Here is a 13,074-nt window from a genome sequence, read left to right as displayed (position 1 = left end):
CAAGTCTTTCATATTTAAATATAATGCCTACCACCATGTTATATTTATGTTGATACTATCACTCTAGCTTGCACCATCCTGTAATAGAATCATGGAATCGTACAGCATTGAAAGAAGCCACTAAAATAAAAGATACTGTGCACACTGGAAATCTGAAAGAGAAAAAAACCGAAGTGCTGGAAATACTAGAAAGAAGCCATTTGGTCCATCTACATTGGCTCTTTTGAAGAGCAATCTCTACTCTTTCCCCATAACCCTGCATTTTTTTTCTCCTTCAAGTATTTATTCAACTCCCTTTTCAAACATACTATTGAATCAGTTTTCACCACTGTTACAAGCAGCGCATTCCAAAGCCTAACCACTCATTCTGTAAAGATTTATCCTCATGTCACCTTTCTTCCTAGTGCCAACATTTAAAATTGTGATGAATTCCTTTGGTCGCCAGCTCTGGCTTGGAAGCCAGACCATATTATCTGGATCTTAGATAAAGGAACATTTTCCAGTAGTGACCGAGTTTAGTTTCACAAAACTTAATGAATTTTTTTTACTAAACCTAAACCGCATCTGCTTGAAAAACTATTCCAGGTGCCCATGTCATAGTTCACCCAATGCAGTTTGCGCTGCAACTCCCAAAATTTTGCCATTTATTTCACACTTGGTTGCTCTGCTCCTTGCTGGAGCAATTAAACATTCAGAAATTGCAAGTTTTGCAGCTGCAGGTGGTTCAAATCAGTCTGGATTTGCTATTTTAATCCTTAAACTCAGCAGTATTAGGTGGAAATAGATAATGACAGCTTGCTTTTAAAAAGTAAAGCTGCAACTCAAAGGTGGGAACCCTCTACAGCATTCCTCTGGTCGAGCATTATCATTACGAGTGATATTATACAGGCAATGCAGCAATATGCAAAAACAAAGCACAGCATAAACATAGCATATTTAGACCATTCAGGGGAAAAAGAATCACTTTCATTGTGGTTTCAATTTATTCCAAACTGTGAAGATCTTAACCGAACAGATGCCTACATGCTGCATAATTGAATTTGCAGTAAATTAAGTTAGCTTCCAACTTCTGACCTGGCTATTTGCAAATATATTTTTGGTCATTATTTTCAGTTCCATTTAAGAACAATAGAAAGAGGAAACTGACCAAAGGCAGGGTCAGTTAAAACCTTGTAACTGTGGTTGCTATATTTTCTTCAGAGCCACAGACACATTTTCTCCATCTTTCTCGCCTATATGAAGCTGTCATGAGTAGATCTGAATGCAGTTGAGCATAAATAAAGCAATAGCTGAATTCAAGCAGTAGATAAATTCAGTGTTGGGAGGTGCCAAACAGAAGGGGATAGAGCTAAATTGTAAATGGAGCCAATCCTCTGAACATAGGCTCAAGCAACAATTCAAGATAAGGAAGTCATGGTAAAACTTGTATAGAACACTGGTTTGGCCTCAACTGGAATATTGCTTTCAATTTTCGGAAGGATGTGAAGGCATTAGAGACAGTGCAGAAAAGATTCACGAGAATGGTTCCAGGGATGAGGAAGTTCAGTCATGTAGATAGATTAGAGTAGTTGGGACCGTTTTCCTTGGAGAAGGTTGAGAGGAGATTTGATAGAGGTATTTAAAATCATGAGGGATCTAGACAGAGTAGATAGGGAAAAAAATGTTACCATTGGTGGAAGGTTCAAGAACAAGAGGGCAGAGATTTAAGGTAATCGGTAAAAGGAGCAATGGTGGCATGAGGAAAAGCTTTTTCACACAGAGTGGTTAGTATCTGGAATGCACTGCCTGAAAGTGTGGCAGAGGCAGGTTCAATCAAGGCATTCAAGAGGGAATTGGATTGGTGTCTGAAAAGGAAGGAATGTGCAGGGCCATGGGGAGAAGACAGGGGAGTGGCACTAAGTAAATTTCTCCAATGGAGAGCCAGCAAGGACACAACAGGCCAAATGGCTTCCTTCTGTACTGTAACAATTTAGTGATTCTGTGAAGTTGGCTCTAGAAGAGCCAGTATAAGTTATTAGAAACCAGTGGATGGCAGATGAAGTGGAAATCCAAAAAAGACCCAGCAATTTTACTGAAAAATTTAGTTAATTGAATAGAATTACACTTTTAAGTCTATTGTTTTTCATAAATTGAACCAATTAAATGAAAACACAATCAGAAAAACTAAAAAGCAAGACTTTGAGAAACTTTAATTTCATTGCACCACACACATTAGTATCCCACAGAAATACAGTTTTTTTTCCTTTGTTCAGGAAGAGGCTCATCTTTCTACAACAAAAGGTAATCTTGCTTCGTACACTGCCAGCAGACAAGAAAGTGGGTGTCCTTCACCCAGCCTTTAATTATGCTGCTCTGAAACTGGCTGCTGTTAGACAAACAAGAACTCAGGGACAAATCCTTCTGCTATTGCCCCATACTTTCAATGTGGGGAAACAACTGGTCTCTGTTCAGCAGCTTTCCTCAGTGACATGGTTGAATAGGTCCAACCTTACATCCTTTCCATGAAACATCTGCGTCCATTTTTAGCAAGCAGAACAAGACACAATGCTAATTTAATCTGCCAGGAGGTGGTATACATTTCTGTAGGAGGACACTCCGCCTTCCAGATTCCCAATTCCATCCCCATCCTCCTCCAAATCAAATAGTACAGCTTAGTAATGGTGAATTAAGAATCATCTAATATGTCTGAGTGATGGCCAAGGGTGGGGTTTGCTCAAGACAGGTACCAAAAGCAATGGGTACTTAGCAAGCTGACAAGAACTATTATGAATTCTTAGATCACTAGATTGCCCTTCTAAAGAATCTAACCATTTTAAAATGAATAATTCATAGTTCACACTCTAAAATGATTACATATATCAACATTTTTAAAAAATGAACTGATAACAAACGTAGTTATACATAGAGCGGAGAAAACTTGTGTTTAATTTTCTTGCAAATATGATTTTTTTTAAAAACTTACACAATATCAATTAAGCAAGATACAAAAGTTTAGGTTATTCTGGAGGTTATCAGTGGGAAGGTTTAACTTTGGAAAATGGTAGTACATGTAACCCAAAGAAAAAAACACACCCAAAGACAAAAGTCTTCCTCGTCCAGTTGGCTCTGTTCAAAAACAGTGTGAATTCATCTATTCTGGTCCTGAATCAGTTTTATTTCTAACAAATGTGACAACACTGCTGTACATTCATTGTCATGTATAGTCTGTAATATTTATATATACTGGACATCAATTATCTTCAGATTCTTAATAAAATCATAACTCTTTATGAACATCAACAGACATCCAGAACTTTGTGAATATTTGACAGTCGGTATCTACACTAACAAGTTATCAGCATAAAAATCGATAAAATGTGCTTAACGGGCCTTTTTCAAAAGTTGTGCCTAGAAAATCTATTTGAATTGTTGTGGATTTTGGGTTTTCTGGCTGCAGTTAGACAATCCTGGCATTCCACTTTATGTTGCAAAATCTTGGGGACTCTCAGAACAGTGAAGTGTTTGCTGTATTTTGAAACTAAGATTTTCAAAAGGTTCATATTTCCCATGTTGCAGACCCAAGCTCCTCACTATTGGTTTTGGCCCTTTAATCCTTCCCAACAGTGCATTTTCTACACAGTTTCCTGATTGACAGTAATGCCACTATTACATAAATAGAAACTCCCACGTGCAATTTTAACAAGTTAGAAATCTGTAATTGAGTCAAAATATTGAATACAACAATTGGAAACAAAAAACTTGCAAAAGTTAAAATCATCTTGAAGTGAATAACTGCACAGAAAATTTGGGAAACTGTATAGTTACCTTATTCCCCCTTAAACAAAATGGATGCAGGCACGGGTTCATTTTCACAATGCCCCTCTGCTTAGAAGTACCTCGTTTCTCTTTGCACCTCCCTCAGATGCCCCATCCTATCATGCAGTAGAGCAGGTCAATGACATACCTAATGGTGTAATTTGTTTGAGCAAGGGTCAATCAAATGGGCACAATTATGTGCTATTCATACAAATTACAGTAGAAAAAAACTGAACTGCCAACCAACTACATGACACACATTGTATTCTACATTATTTACTGTAGTTCTCTTTTATATCCTAATGTATAATTGCAAGCCTTCTCCCTCCCTCTTTTTCCTCTGCCAATTTTCTACTCTCAGCCTCCTCACCCAAAGGCACTGACACCACACTGAAGTATAGTTCAACAGGGTGTCCACTGGTATCTCACCCAAGTGGTCATCTTTCATTTGAGCCTAGACGGTGCAGGATATTTGACTGAGGGGGGAGGAAACATTACACTGAGCCAGATTCTGTCCTCGCTCAACGTCACACATACATTTATACTACTGATGACTAAAAATATGTTTTAGTCATATCATATACATACACATATATCTACCTTCTACATGGTACTTTTTTGTGTCTGCATGAATGTATGTTTCTTATTTGCTCTGATTGGCTTTGCGATTTTGTTGCCGCTGAATTAAAAACAGAAAGCAGCCATACTTATGCCGTATACATTGGTAAGGCACCCCTGAAATCTGCAGACTGACAGTGGCATCGGGTGAGCATCCTGACCAGACGCGGATATGGCACAGCAATATATCAGTGTTGAGCCTCGACCTTCCAACAAATGATGAGAAACCAGCAATTCTTTCTCTACATCATCTGCTGCAATGCTGCTTTCATCTATTAGTTGCTAACCACCCTGCCTCCAGGCGCTAAATCAAACATATTTATTACATACACATTTTAGTCGGATTCATAAACAAGTTGCAGTACTGTACCATTCTACAATAATTTTTATATGCTTGGGAGTTTGTGGTGAGAATGTATTCATTTCATTTCTAAAAAACACCTTTCGTAGTCCAATCTTCAGAGGGCTCATACAGGTTTGAAAAGAAAAGACGGTAAATACAAGAGCTACAAATGTTTCGGTCAGGAATTCTATTTGTACAAAAACATAAAAGGAAAAATGCAAATTTGATGACTTGAGGAAAAAAAGAGACACAATGTATGTTTAATTAAATTTCAACTAAATACACATGAATCACTGAAAATTAACCCTCTGTATGCATATCTGAATCACAGAATCTTTGAGATGGGATGGATACAGAATGTCTATATGCAAATATCAGGGAGATTTAAAATCTAACAAAGTAAGCATTACATTACTACTTTGTTTCAGATAACCCCAATTGTAATCTCTGAATAAAGAAATGGAAAAATAGAACATTTGTGGGTATTAGATTACTGGTTAAAAAAATTAAAAATACTGCTAAAAGTACATTGGTAAATAACTAAAAAAGTGACAATTTCATAAATTGTTGGGGGAAGGAAAGGAAAATAAGTAGTCTGCAATTTATATCGTATCCCATTGAATCATTTGTTTTGATAGACTATCAATCCATTAATGATCTTGCAGATTTTCTGTTTAGTTTATGCAGAGGAAGTCTTGCCATCAGTATCCCTTAAAAAAACAATTTTGTTGCTCAACATATAGCTCATTAATACAATTTGAACTTTGAGTGCTCAAAACTGATGATTTGTGAACAAGACAACTTAAGAGAACTTGATGACCATCGCTAGTTGGGAGTCATTAATCCAAGGTGCTTGTGACCTTACTTCAAATGCGCGCATGTTGTTAGCCCCCTGTTGCTGCATTTATAGGAAGACAGCCATTTTTGTAGATTTACAGCCCCCTCACTCCCCAAAATCTGTGGTTGAAACTGTCCCATTTATACTACAGGACAATTTCCCCAACGGAAGGGAAAATAGATATCTGTGGTTCCACCTTCCGCATATCCTCCAATTACTGCCCTGACCACAATCAAAGCAGTAGTGTATCTTTTGAGGGGGGCGGGGGTAAAGAATGATTTACCTTTTGTTCTGTAAAAGTGTCCTAGTTTAAAAGTGATTTAAAAACATGTCAATTGCTGAACAGGCACAAAGCTTTTTAGCGCATGCATAATTTAAACTTTAAAAAACTACTTTTTTGTTGTTGAATGAAACTAATTTTACATGAGCGGACAGAGCATAGTGCAGGCAAAACTATTCCAACTGCAGCAGCAGGAGAGCTTAAGTTGGTCTGGGCATTGCAAAGTGCTGTCAAAAACATCGCTTTCATTAGCATCAGAGTTTACAGAGTGAGCAAAACAAAATCAAGACCTCTGCTGACACCAAGTTTTCAAAGCGTTCAAAAACATGGTTTCTGTTTAATCTGTTCTTTTCTAAAACATTTGCGGCGTATATTGTGGCAAACTGAAGAATGGTTTAACTTCAGTTTGTTACTACTGCTGAGGTACAATTCTGCATTGGCAGTTCCCTTGGTGAGTTCATCAACACTCACCATTGTACACAGGAATAAAAAGTATCCTCATTATTTCATTGTTTTTTGCAAAAGGGTTGCTGATGGCGAGACTTAACTCCTTTTTCACAACTGCCCTGGAAGCAACAACAGGAAAATAGAAATCTTTTGTAATGTCTTCCAACCTCAACTCTCTTCTGCACGACAGAGGAACCTCATACTCTGTGACGCATTTGGATAACTGACCATTTGAGTGGTGGTATAGCTCATGGCAATTCCTGGCAGTGATTGTGTAACTGCCACCGGTGCAGAAATGGCAAGTGGTGCCATCGAGACAGGCGATGCCATCCCCTGGGCATAGGGTGCAGAGATAGAAGCGCTAAGACGGGGTGGACTTTGGGATGTAGCTTCAGAACACAAAGCATTATGAGCTCTAGCTTGCGCTATCAACTCTTGATGAGAAATGGGCTGTGACCTCAGTGTCTGGTTGCTCAGGGTGGTGTGAGTCTCCACTATGCTATGGTTATAGTTGGTAACAGTGTGCATGGTTGGCTGTTGTGTTGGGTCAGCCCCAGTGTTCAGGATCCCCAACTTCACCTGCTTGCGCAGATCTGCATTCTGCTCCAGAAGGACCTCATTGGTCAGCATTAGGCTTGACACCTGCTTTTTGAGTTCTTCATTGCGCTTTCTAAGCATATGGTTTTCCTCCTCCAAAAAACTCAGTTCACCTGGGCGCAGACTAGGAGGAGTGCTGTAATCAAATACTTCAAACCGCAGGCCCTCCACCCTTCTCCTTTTCGGGTGTTGGTCATAATCACATCTCTCAGTCTCATAGAGGTCATCCAAACGGTCATATCTACAAATCTCAGGAGAAAGTTCTCTATCTTGTGACGACACTCTTTCTACACTTTTTTTATCATTGTCATCACGTTTTAAATGTTGGAATTTACATTTGGATCCTCTTCGACACTTGCCCTTTAGAAAATCACGGCAGAATGGGATTTCCTTTGTAATAAGAGGAAGGTTAGAGGGCGAGAGCCCAAATGTCACAGCCACTGTCTGTTGCAAGTGGGCAGGAAGCTTTCCTGTTTTATTGTAGTAATTCTCTTCCCCCTTTGTCCCGTGAATGAACGTGCAGTTCTCACGGGTACATTTGCTATTCTGAAAGTACTGACAAAAGATCGACTCATGCCGCATGTCACCAATGTTGTACGCCTCAACATTGTCCGGGTGGAAGTACCTGCAATTCTTACCACGGTTGCAGACATTGCGCAGAAAGTCGCGGCAAACATTCAATTTGCTCTTGCTAGCCTCATATTTGCTATTATTGACTAAATTATCAGCATCGTCACCTAGGTCAGCATGGTTGGAGACCTCAATATCATCTGGGTGAAAATACCTGCAATTCTTACCACGATTGCAGAGATTGCGCAGAAAGTCTCGGCAAATGTTCTGTTTGCTTTTGCCAGCCTCGTCATTGCCAATGTTCACTAAATTATCAGTGTCGTTCCTTATGTCAGTGAGGTCAGATGCCTCAGTATCATCTGGGTGGAAGTACCTGCAATTCTTACCACGGTTGCAGAGATTGCGCAGAAAGTCTCGGCAAATGTTCTGTTTGCTTTTACCAGCCTCATCACTGCCAATGTTGGCTAAATTATCAGTGTCATTCCTTATGTCGGCGAGGTCGGAAGCCTCAACATCATCTGGGTGGAGGTACCTGCAATTCTTACCACGGTTGCAGACATTGCGCAGAAAGTCTCGGCAAACATTCCGTTTGCTCTTGCCAGCCTCATATTTGCCGCTGTTGACTAAATTATCAGTGTCGTTCTCGGACATGTTTCCAGATTATTTCTGCGCTACTCAGCCAAGGCTCTCAATAAACAACTGCAAAAGAAAAAGAAGCCAGGTCTTTTACAATGAACAAGAGATTAATCTACAAAGTAACTGTGGTTAATCCCTTTCTCACAAAACATTGTAGATGCACCTACGTCAAAAAATACTTTTTTGGGGTGGTGGTAGAAGTTTTATTTTAAAAAAAGGGAGAAGAAACATTAGTTTGACCTGGATCTTGCTACAGTAATGATGATGAAATTGTCAGCATTCGCCATCATTACCCCTCTGCAATTGATAGCAACTTCTAGAATCCACACATGTGCAACATAACACAGGAATCGAGGAGTTGCTGTCAGTGATTTTACTCTCCTCCTTTGGAAGAAGCATTAGTTTGTCTTTTTTTAACTTTTAAAATCATAGACATTAATGCATTACAGGAGTTGTATTTTTTTTAAAAAAGACACTGGCACAATAAAATAATAATTGCCTTTTCAATCAATTCTTGCTATTCAGGTAGTAAATATTTGAAAAAAGGAATCTTATTGCAATATTTATAGGAATTTGTAAATGCAGGGACTTGCAATCAGCAGTGGAAATGAACTATTGAAGAAACATCTCGAAGAATAAAGAAAAAGGAATGGTGCTGATTTAGCTCACAAGAGCCTAGAGTTCAGTCTTCTTGCAATTAAACGTTATTGTAACAAATACTATGTAAATAACTGGAAACTCAACCTTTGACTTTTCACACGGAATTCCACAACAGAACCTATTTGTCTACTCACCGCAGAAAATTCTTACAGCTAATCATTTCAGAATTGGCCCTCAAATTCTAGTTTAAAAAAAAACTAAAATGAAACAGTTTTGTTGTTCATATTTAAACACTGTTAATGCCAGAGATGCCAAGAGAAGTATTTGATATCTACTTTAACAAATGAAGTATGACAGTTATACTTTAGACTGTTAAATACATTCCTAAATCGCAAATTTGCATGCCACACACAAACACAATCATGACATGTTGTAATATATGTTCAGTAGGGAGTTTGTAGTAAAATAATATTGATGGAATTCCATTGAATATACCATGCTACAACTTTTATTAATAAAAAATCAATTTATAGAAAATGTAGGTATTTAATACAAGCAGCATCAAGTTAACTTGAAGTTGCAATTGAACGGTGATTTAAAAATTAAACACACAAGTGACCCAATTTTCTTCGACAAGTTCAGCATATATTGTCAACTTCATTGCAAGCTTTGCTATTAGAAATATATGCTGTTGATTTTAATGCTATAATCCACATTTCCCTTACACTGCAATATTTGACTCACATCTCTCCTTCACACCCTTTAATAAGGCTATAAAATACTGTTTCTTCAAATTTTTCAAAGTTGCTCCTTCCTCTCTCTCTCAAATCCAACTAATAGCTGCAACTTTTTTGATAGCCCTATCCTTTGTCCTTCTTTGTCCTTTTACATCATCTCCTCTGATCTCAAAGAAACCTTCCACATCTCTATTGCTAAAATTATTCCCAAGAAGATATGCTTCTTTCATGTCAAAAACCTTTCCCTCCCCACTACCCTCTCACCTCCATTCCCTCAACACCTCTTTATGAAGCTAATGCCTATCAGAAACTTGAGTACTGATCCCATATTTCAAGGGGTGGGGGAGAAGTTGACTCTTCTGGCATTGCTTGTATTTGTGGATATGAGGCAAGAAAAGCTTCCTGTCTGTTAGCCAATTATCTTCACCCCCTTTTTTCTATGAACCACCTTTAAATTTTAATTTATATTGATATATTATTAATAAGTGCTCCTCCAAATTTTCTTTGGTTCCTCCTAAACTCCAAACATATACTCTTCCTACATCCTCACAATGATTAAGGAACAGTGTAATGAGTTTTGATTTAATCTAATTCATTCTTTCTCAGGACTTAGAAAGAGTTGACGTTTTTAACCTCTCTTTCTCTGACCTAATTATTACATCAGTTTACCTCATCTTTTCAATTTTTGTGGTGTCTTGTAGAAAGAGCCTTAGTGCCTAAGTTTTTCAATTTTAAAAAATCATGTTGATCTGCACAAGTTTTATTTGTATCCAAGAGCATGGGTCTGATAGCACCACATCACTGAAGAGAGGAGGAAATGACCTGCTGCATTTTATTTTCTGCTGCCAGAGTACAGAACTGTTGCTGACAGTAATCTAAAACACATAAACTGGGTTCAGTTGCATAAAAATAGTAAGTTATTGGTCTAATTCCTCAAAGTTCTATGTAAGAATGTCACAACTATCTGACAAATTGCTTCAAGTTCAGTTCATCAAACTTTAAAAAAAAAAACCCAAATAACAAACAAATTTGTTGATTCCAAGAGCAGCATGCTTACTGCACGGAATACTTATGCCAAGATAATGTCGACAAATGATTTCATGCAATTTGAAGTTGTGATGTACCCTTGAGAGTTTCGAACTTTCAGTTCAGCTCCAAATTAGTGGAATATGGCATTTTGATAAATAATCCCAATCAATTGCTGAATTCACTCTAATGTTACTATGCAGGGAGGAAGGGCATACCTTAACTATTTTTTCACCTAGGAAATACAGATGAGACAGTATTTTGTACCCAATGTACTTCCCCATGACTACTATTTTAAAAAAATATATAGCAGTCCAGTCAAAAAGCACAACAACAATCCATTCTGCCTCTCATCACCACCAACTCAGTAGGCAAATGAAACTTATGGTGTCATACTGAGGAGCCAGACAGGATAGCATGGTGCTGGGTTCTCCCACAGAAGCATTAAATTATCTCAACCAGGACAGCTGTGGAGGAATAAAATTGGCATCAACATCCCTTAATTATTAAAATCAAACAAAAAGCTGGAGTTCTAGCTTGAACACCATTAATAAGTACATATATGCACAATGGGCAAAGACAGGATTAAGCTTGCCAATGTGTCACCATGGTTGAGTAGTTATCAATATTTATACTTGGGTTAATAATGACCACTCAGGCAAAGCGCTAAAGGAATGTCGTCACCTGTGGACACATATCTCAGCTTGAGTCATTGTCTTTAGGAGGGACAAGGGGATAAAACTAGGCAGGTCAGAGGGGGAAGATCAGGATCTTCAAGATCATCGCTAAAGTTTTTCACATTGTAAGGTCCCAATGATAGCTGCAAATGGAAGGAGTTGCAAAGCGCAAATCTGGTCTTTCCAGGTTGGATGGCAAAGGGAAAAATATAAGAACCATTTACCCTCCCTCATACCTTTTAAGCGGTCAACTAAAGCTTACTGCTTACTCCTCCTCCTCTTGAATGGCAAAAGATAAAGTGACCTAAGGAAGAATTAAGAAACATCGTATAACTAAGTTAGTTATGCTTGGAAACACATTTTTAACCCAGTTGTCAAGATTTTTTTTGAATCAGTTTATTTATTTTGAATCACAATCAGATAGTTTTTAGGGCTCCAATGTCTCAGTGGATAAAAGTCCAACTGGTGTGGCACTGCGCTCATGGACCAGGAATGTTTCAGATTCAATCATTGTTGAATTACCTGGTTTAATTAATTCAAAATACGCTGGAGAATCCATGCCAGTGAATTATAGAAGGACAGCAGAAAAAATAACAATCAGCCAGCGTAGTGTGCCGAGATTAGGCTCGGATTTAAAAATGAAGATTGGTGTATGTACTTGGAAAAATCACCAGAGGCTGGGCAGCAGCCTTAGTCTGTACCCGGTCATGCAACCAACAGAAAACCTGCTCCTGCATGGAACAAACGGGACCAAGTGGTTTCAAATTATGTTAAAACGAGAAATGTAAATCAAAATTCTATTCGCGACTCGTAATTGAAAACGATATTTTTGGCGTGGTTGCCCTTTAAAAAGTTCCTCATTTGGATTTTCATTTATACATTATCTTTTTGTATAATGAATCCACAATTCCGTTCTTTCAAGCCAGTTATAACTTTTTCAATTAAGTGGACACAAATTCCCTCGTTTCCCAAGAACAATTCTCGTTCTTCAGCCTACCGGCATTCAGTCAGAAACTCGCGCGAAATCGTGCCGTTGATAGCTCTGGTGGCGGAAAGTTCTCGAACTTGCTGCGAGGCTTCAATTGCGCTTCTAGGCCTCAACGGATTTACTCAAAATGATACAACTGCCAGCGCACAAATGAAAAAAAAACATTTTTTTTAAACTACAGAAACAAATAATTACACTCGATCGATTCTGGAATAAAACCCATATAGAAATCACAAAGAAACAGGACCACAATTACCTACGCGATTCAAGCCTTTTTTTCCCCCCCTCAGTCCTCCAACTGCAACGAATATGGACTCAGGTCCTCCGAGACAAGAGCAACCGTAGAAGACGCTATCGAAGTCTCTCTGCAGCCATTGTTCAATGAACAGCAACCCGTTTAGCAACTGCATTCTACCCTATCACAGACTTTCTCTTTTGTTCTTCCCCCTTTTTTGCCCTTAAACCTCACATTTCTAACTTTTTCCAGTTCTGAAGAAAAGTCTTGACTTGAAACATTAACTCTGTTTCTCTCTTCACAGATGCTGCCCAGACCCACTGAGCTTTTCCAGCATTTTCGGTTTTTAACTCAGATTTCCAGCATCCGCAGTATTTTGATTTTGCATTAGCGTTTAATTCATTGCCACTTCTCTTCCAGGAATGCCTTGAGAGTGTCCTGCTCTCTCTCCAATGGGATTTGCATTTGTCCCTTCTACCTTGTTCATCTTCATTGTTTTCTGTTACCCTTCTTGTATTTTATCAGGTATCTAACAAAACTCGCTTTCAGAGCCATATCTCTTTCCTCAGCAACTGTCGCCAACTCCCAATTATTCCACGTGAATTCCGCTCTTCATATTTTGGATCCATCCACGAATACAGATAATTCCAAGATATTCAGCATTCTTCTCATCGCATCTGAAGATTA

The 13,074-nt window shown here is 38.4% G+C and overlaps 1 protein-coding gene across 3 annotated transcripts; it reads right to left on the bottom strand.

Moving 5' to 3' along the window:
- Positions 1-2,172: 2,172 nt before the first annotated feature.
- On the bottom strand, positions 2,173-12,627 carry LOC121273344 (zinc finger CCCH domain-containing protein 10-like). 3 transcript variants are annotated; one of them, XM_041180499.1, is made up of 4 exons: positions 12,409-12,627; positions 12,162-12,288; positions 11,401-11,468; positions 2,173-8,187 (listed from the first exon to the last, which is right to left on the bottom strand). In XM_041180499.1, exon 4 carries the CDS (start codon positions 8,137-8,139, stop codon positions 6,490-6,492), a length of 1,650 nt encoding a protein of 549 aa, XP_041036433.1. In that variant the 5' UTR covers positions 8,140-8,187; positions 11,401-11,468; positions 12,162-12,288; positions 12,409-12,627; the 3' UTR covers positions 2,173-6,489. The 3 variants fall into 3 exon arrangements, with proteins under 3 accessions (XP_041036433.1, XP_041036431.1, XP_041036432.1); XM_041180497.1 differs by lacking the exon at positions 12,162-12,288 and having other exon boundaries at positions 12,409-12,626; XM_041180498.1 differs by lacking the exon at positions 12,162-12,288 and having other exon boundaries at positions 12,413-12,625.
- Between the last annotated feature and the right edge of the window lie 447 nt (positions 12,628-13,074).

Source organism: Carcharodon carcharias, chromosome X (assembly GCF_017639515.1).
Source record: "Carcharodon carcharias isolate sCarCar2 chromosome X, sCarCar2.pri, whole genome shotgun sequence".
In the NCBI taxonomy this organism is placed as follows: domain Eukaryota; kingdom Metazoa; phylum Chordata; class Chondrichthyes; order Lamniformes; family Lamnidae; genus Carcharodon; species Carcharodon carcharias.
This window is presented reverse-complemented; position numbering and strand designations above follow the sequence as displayed.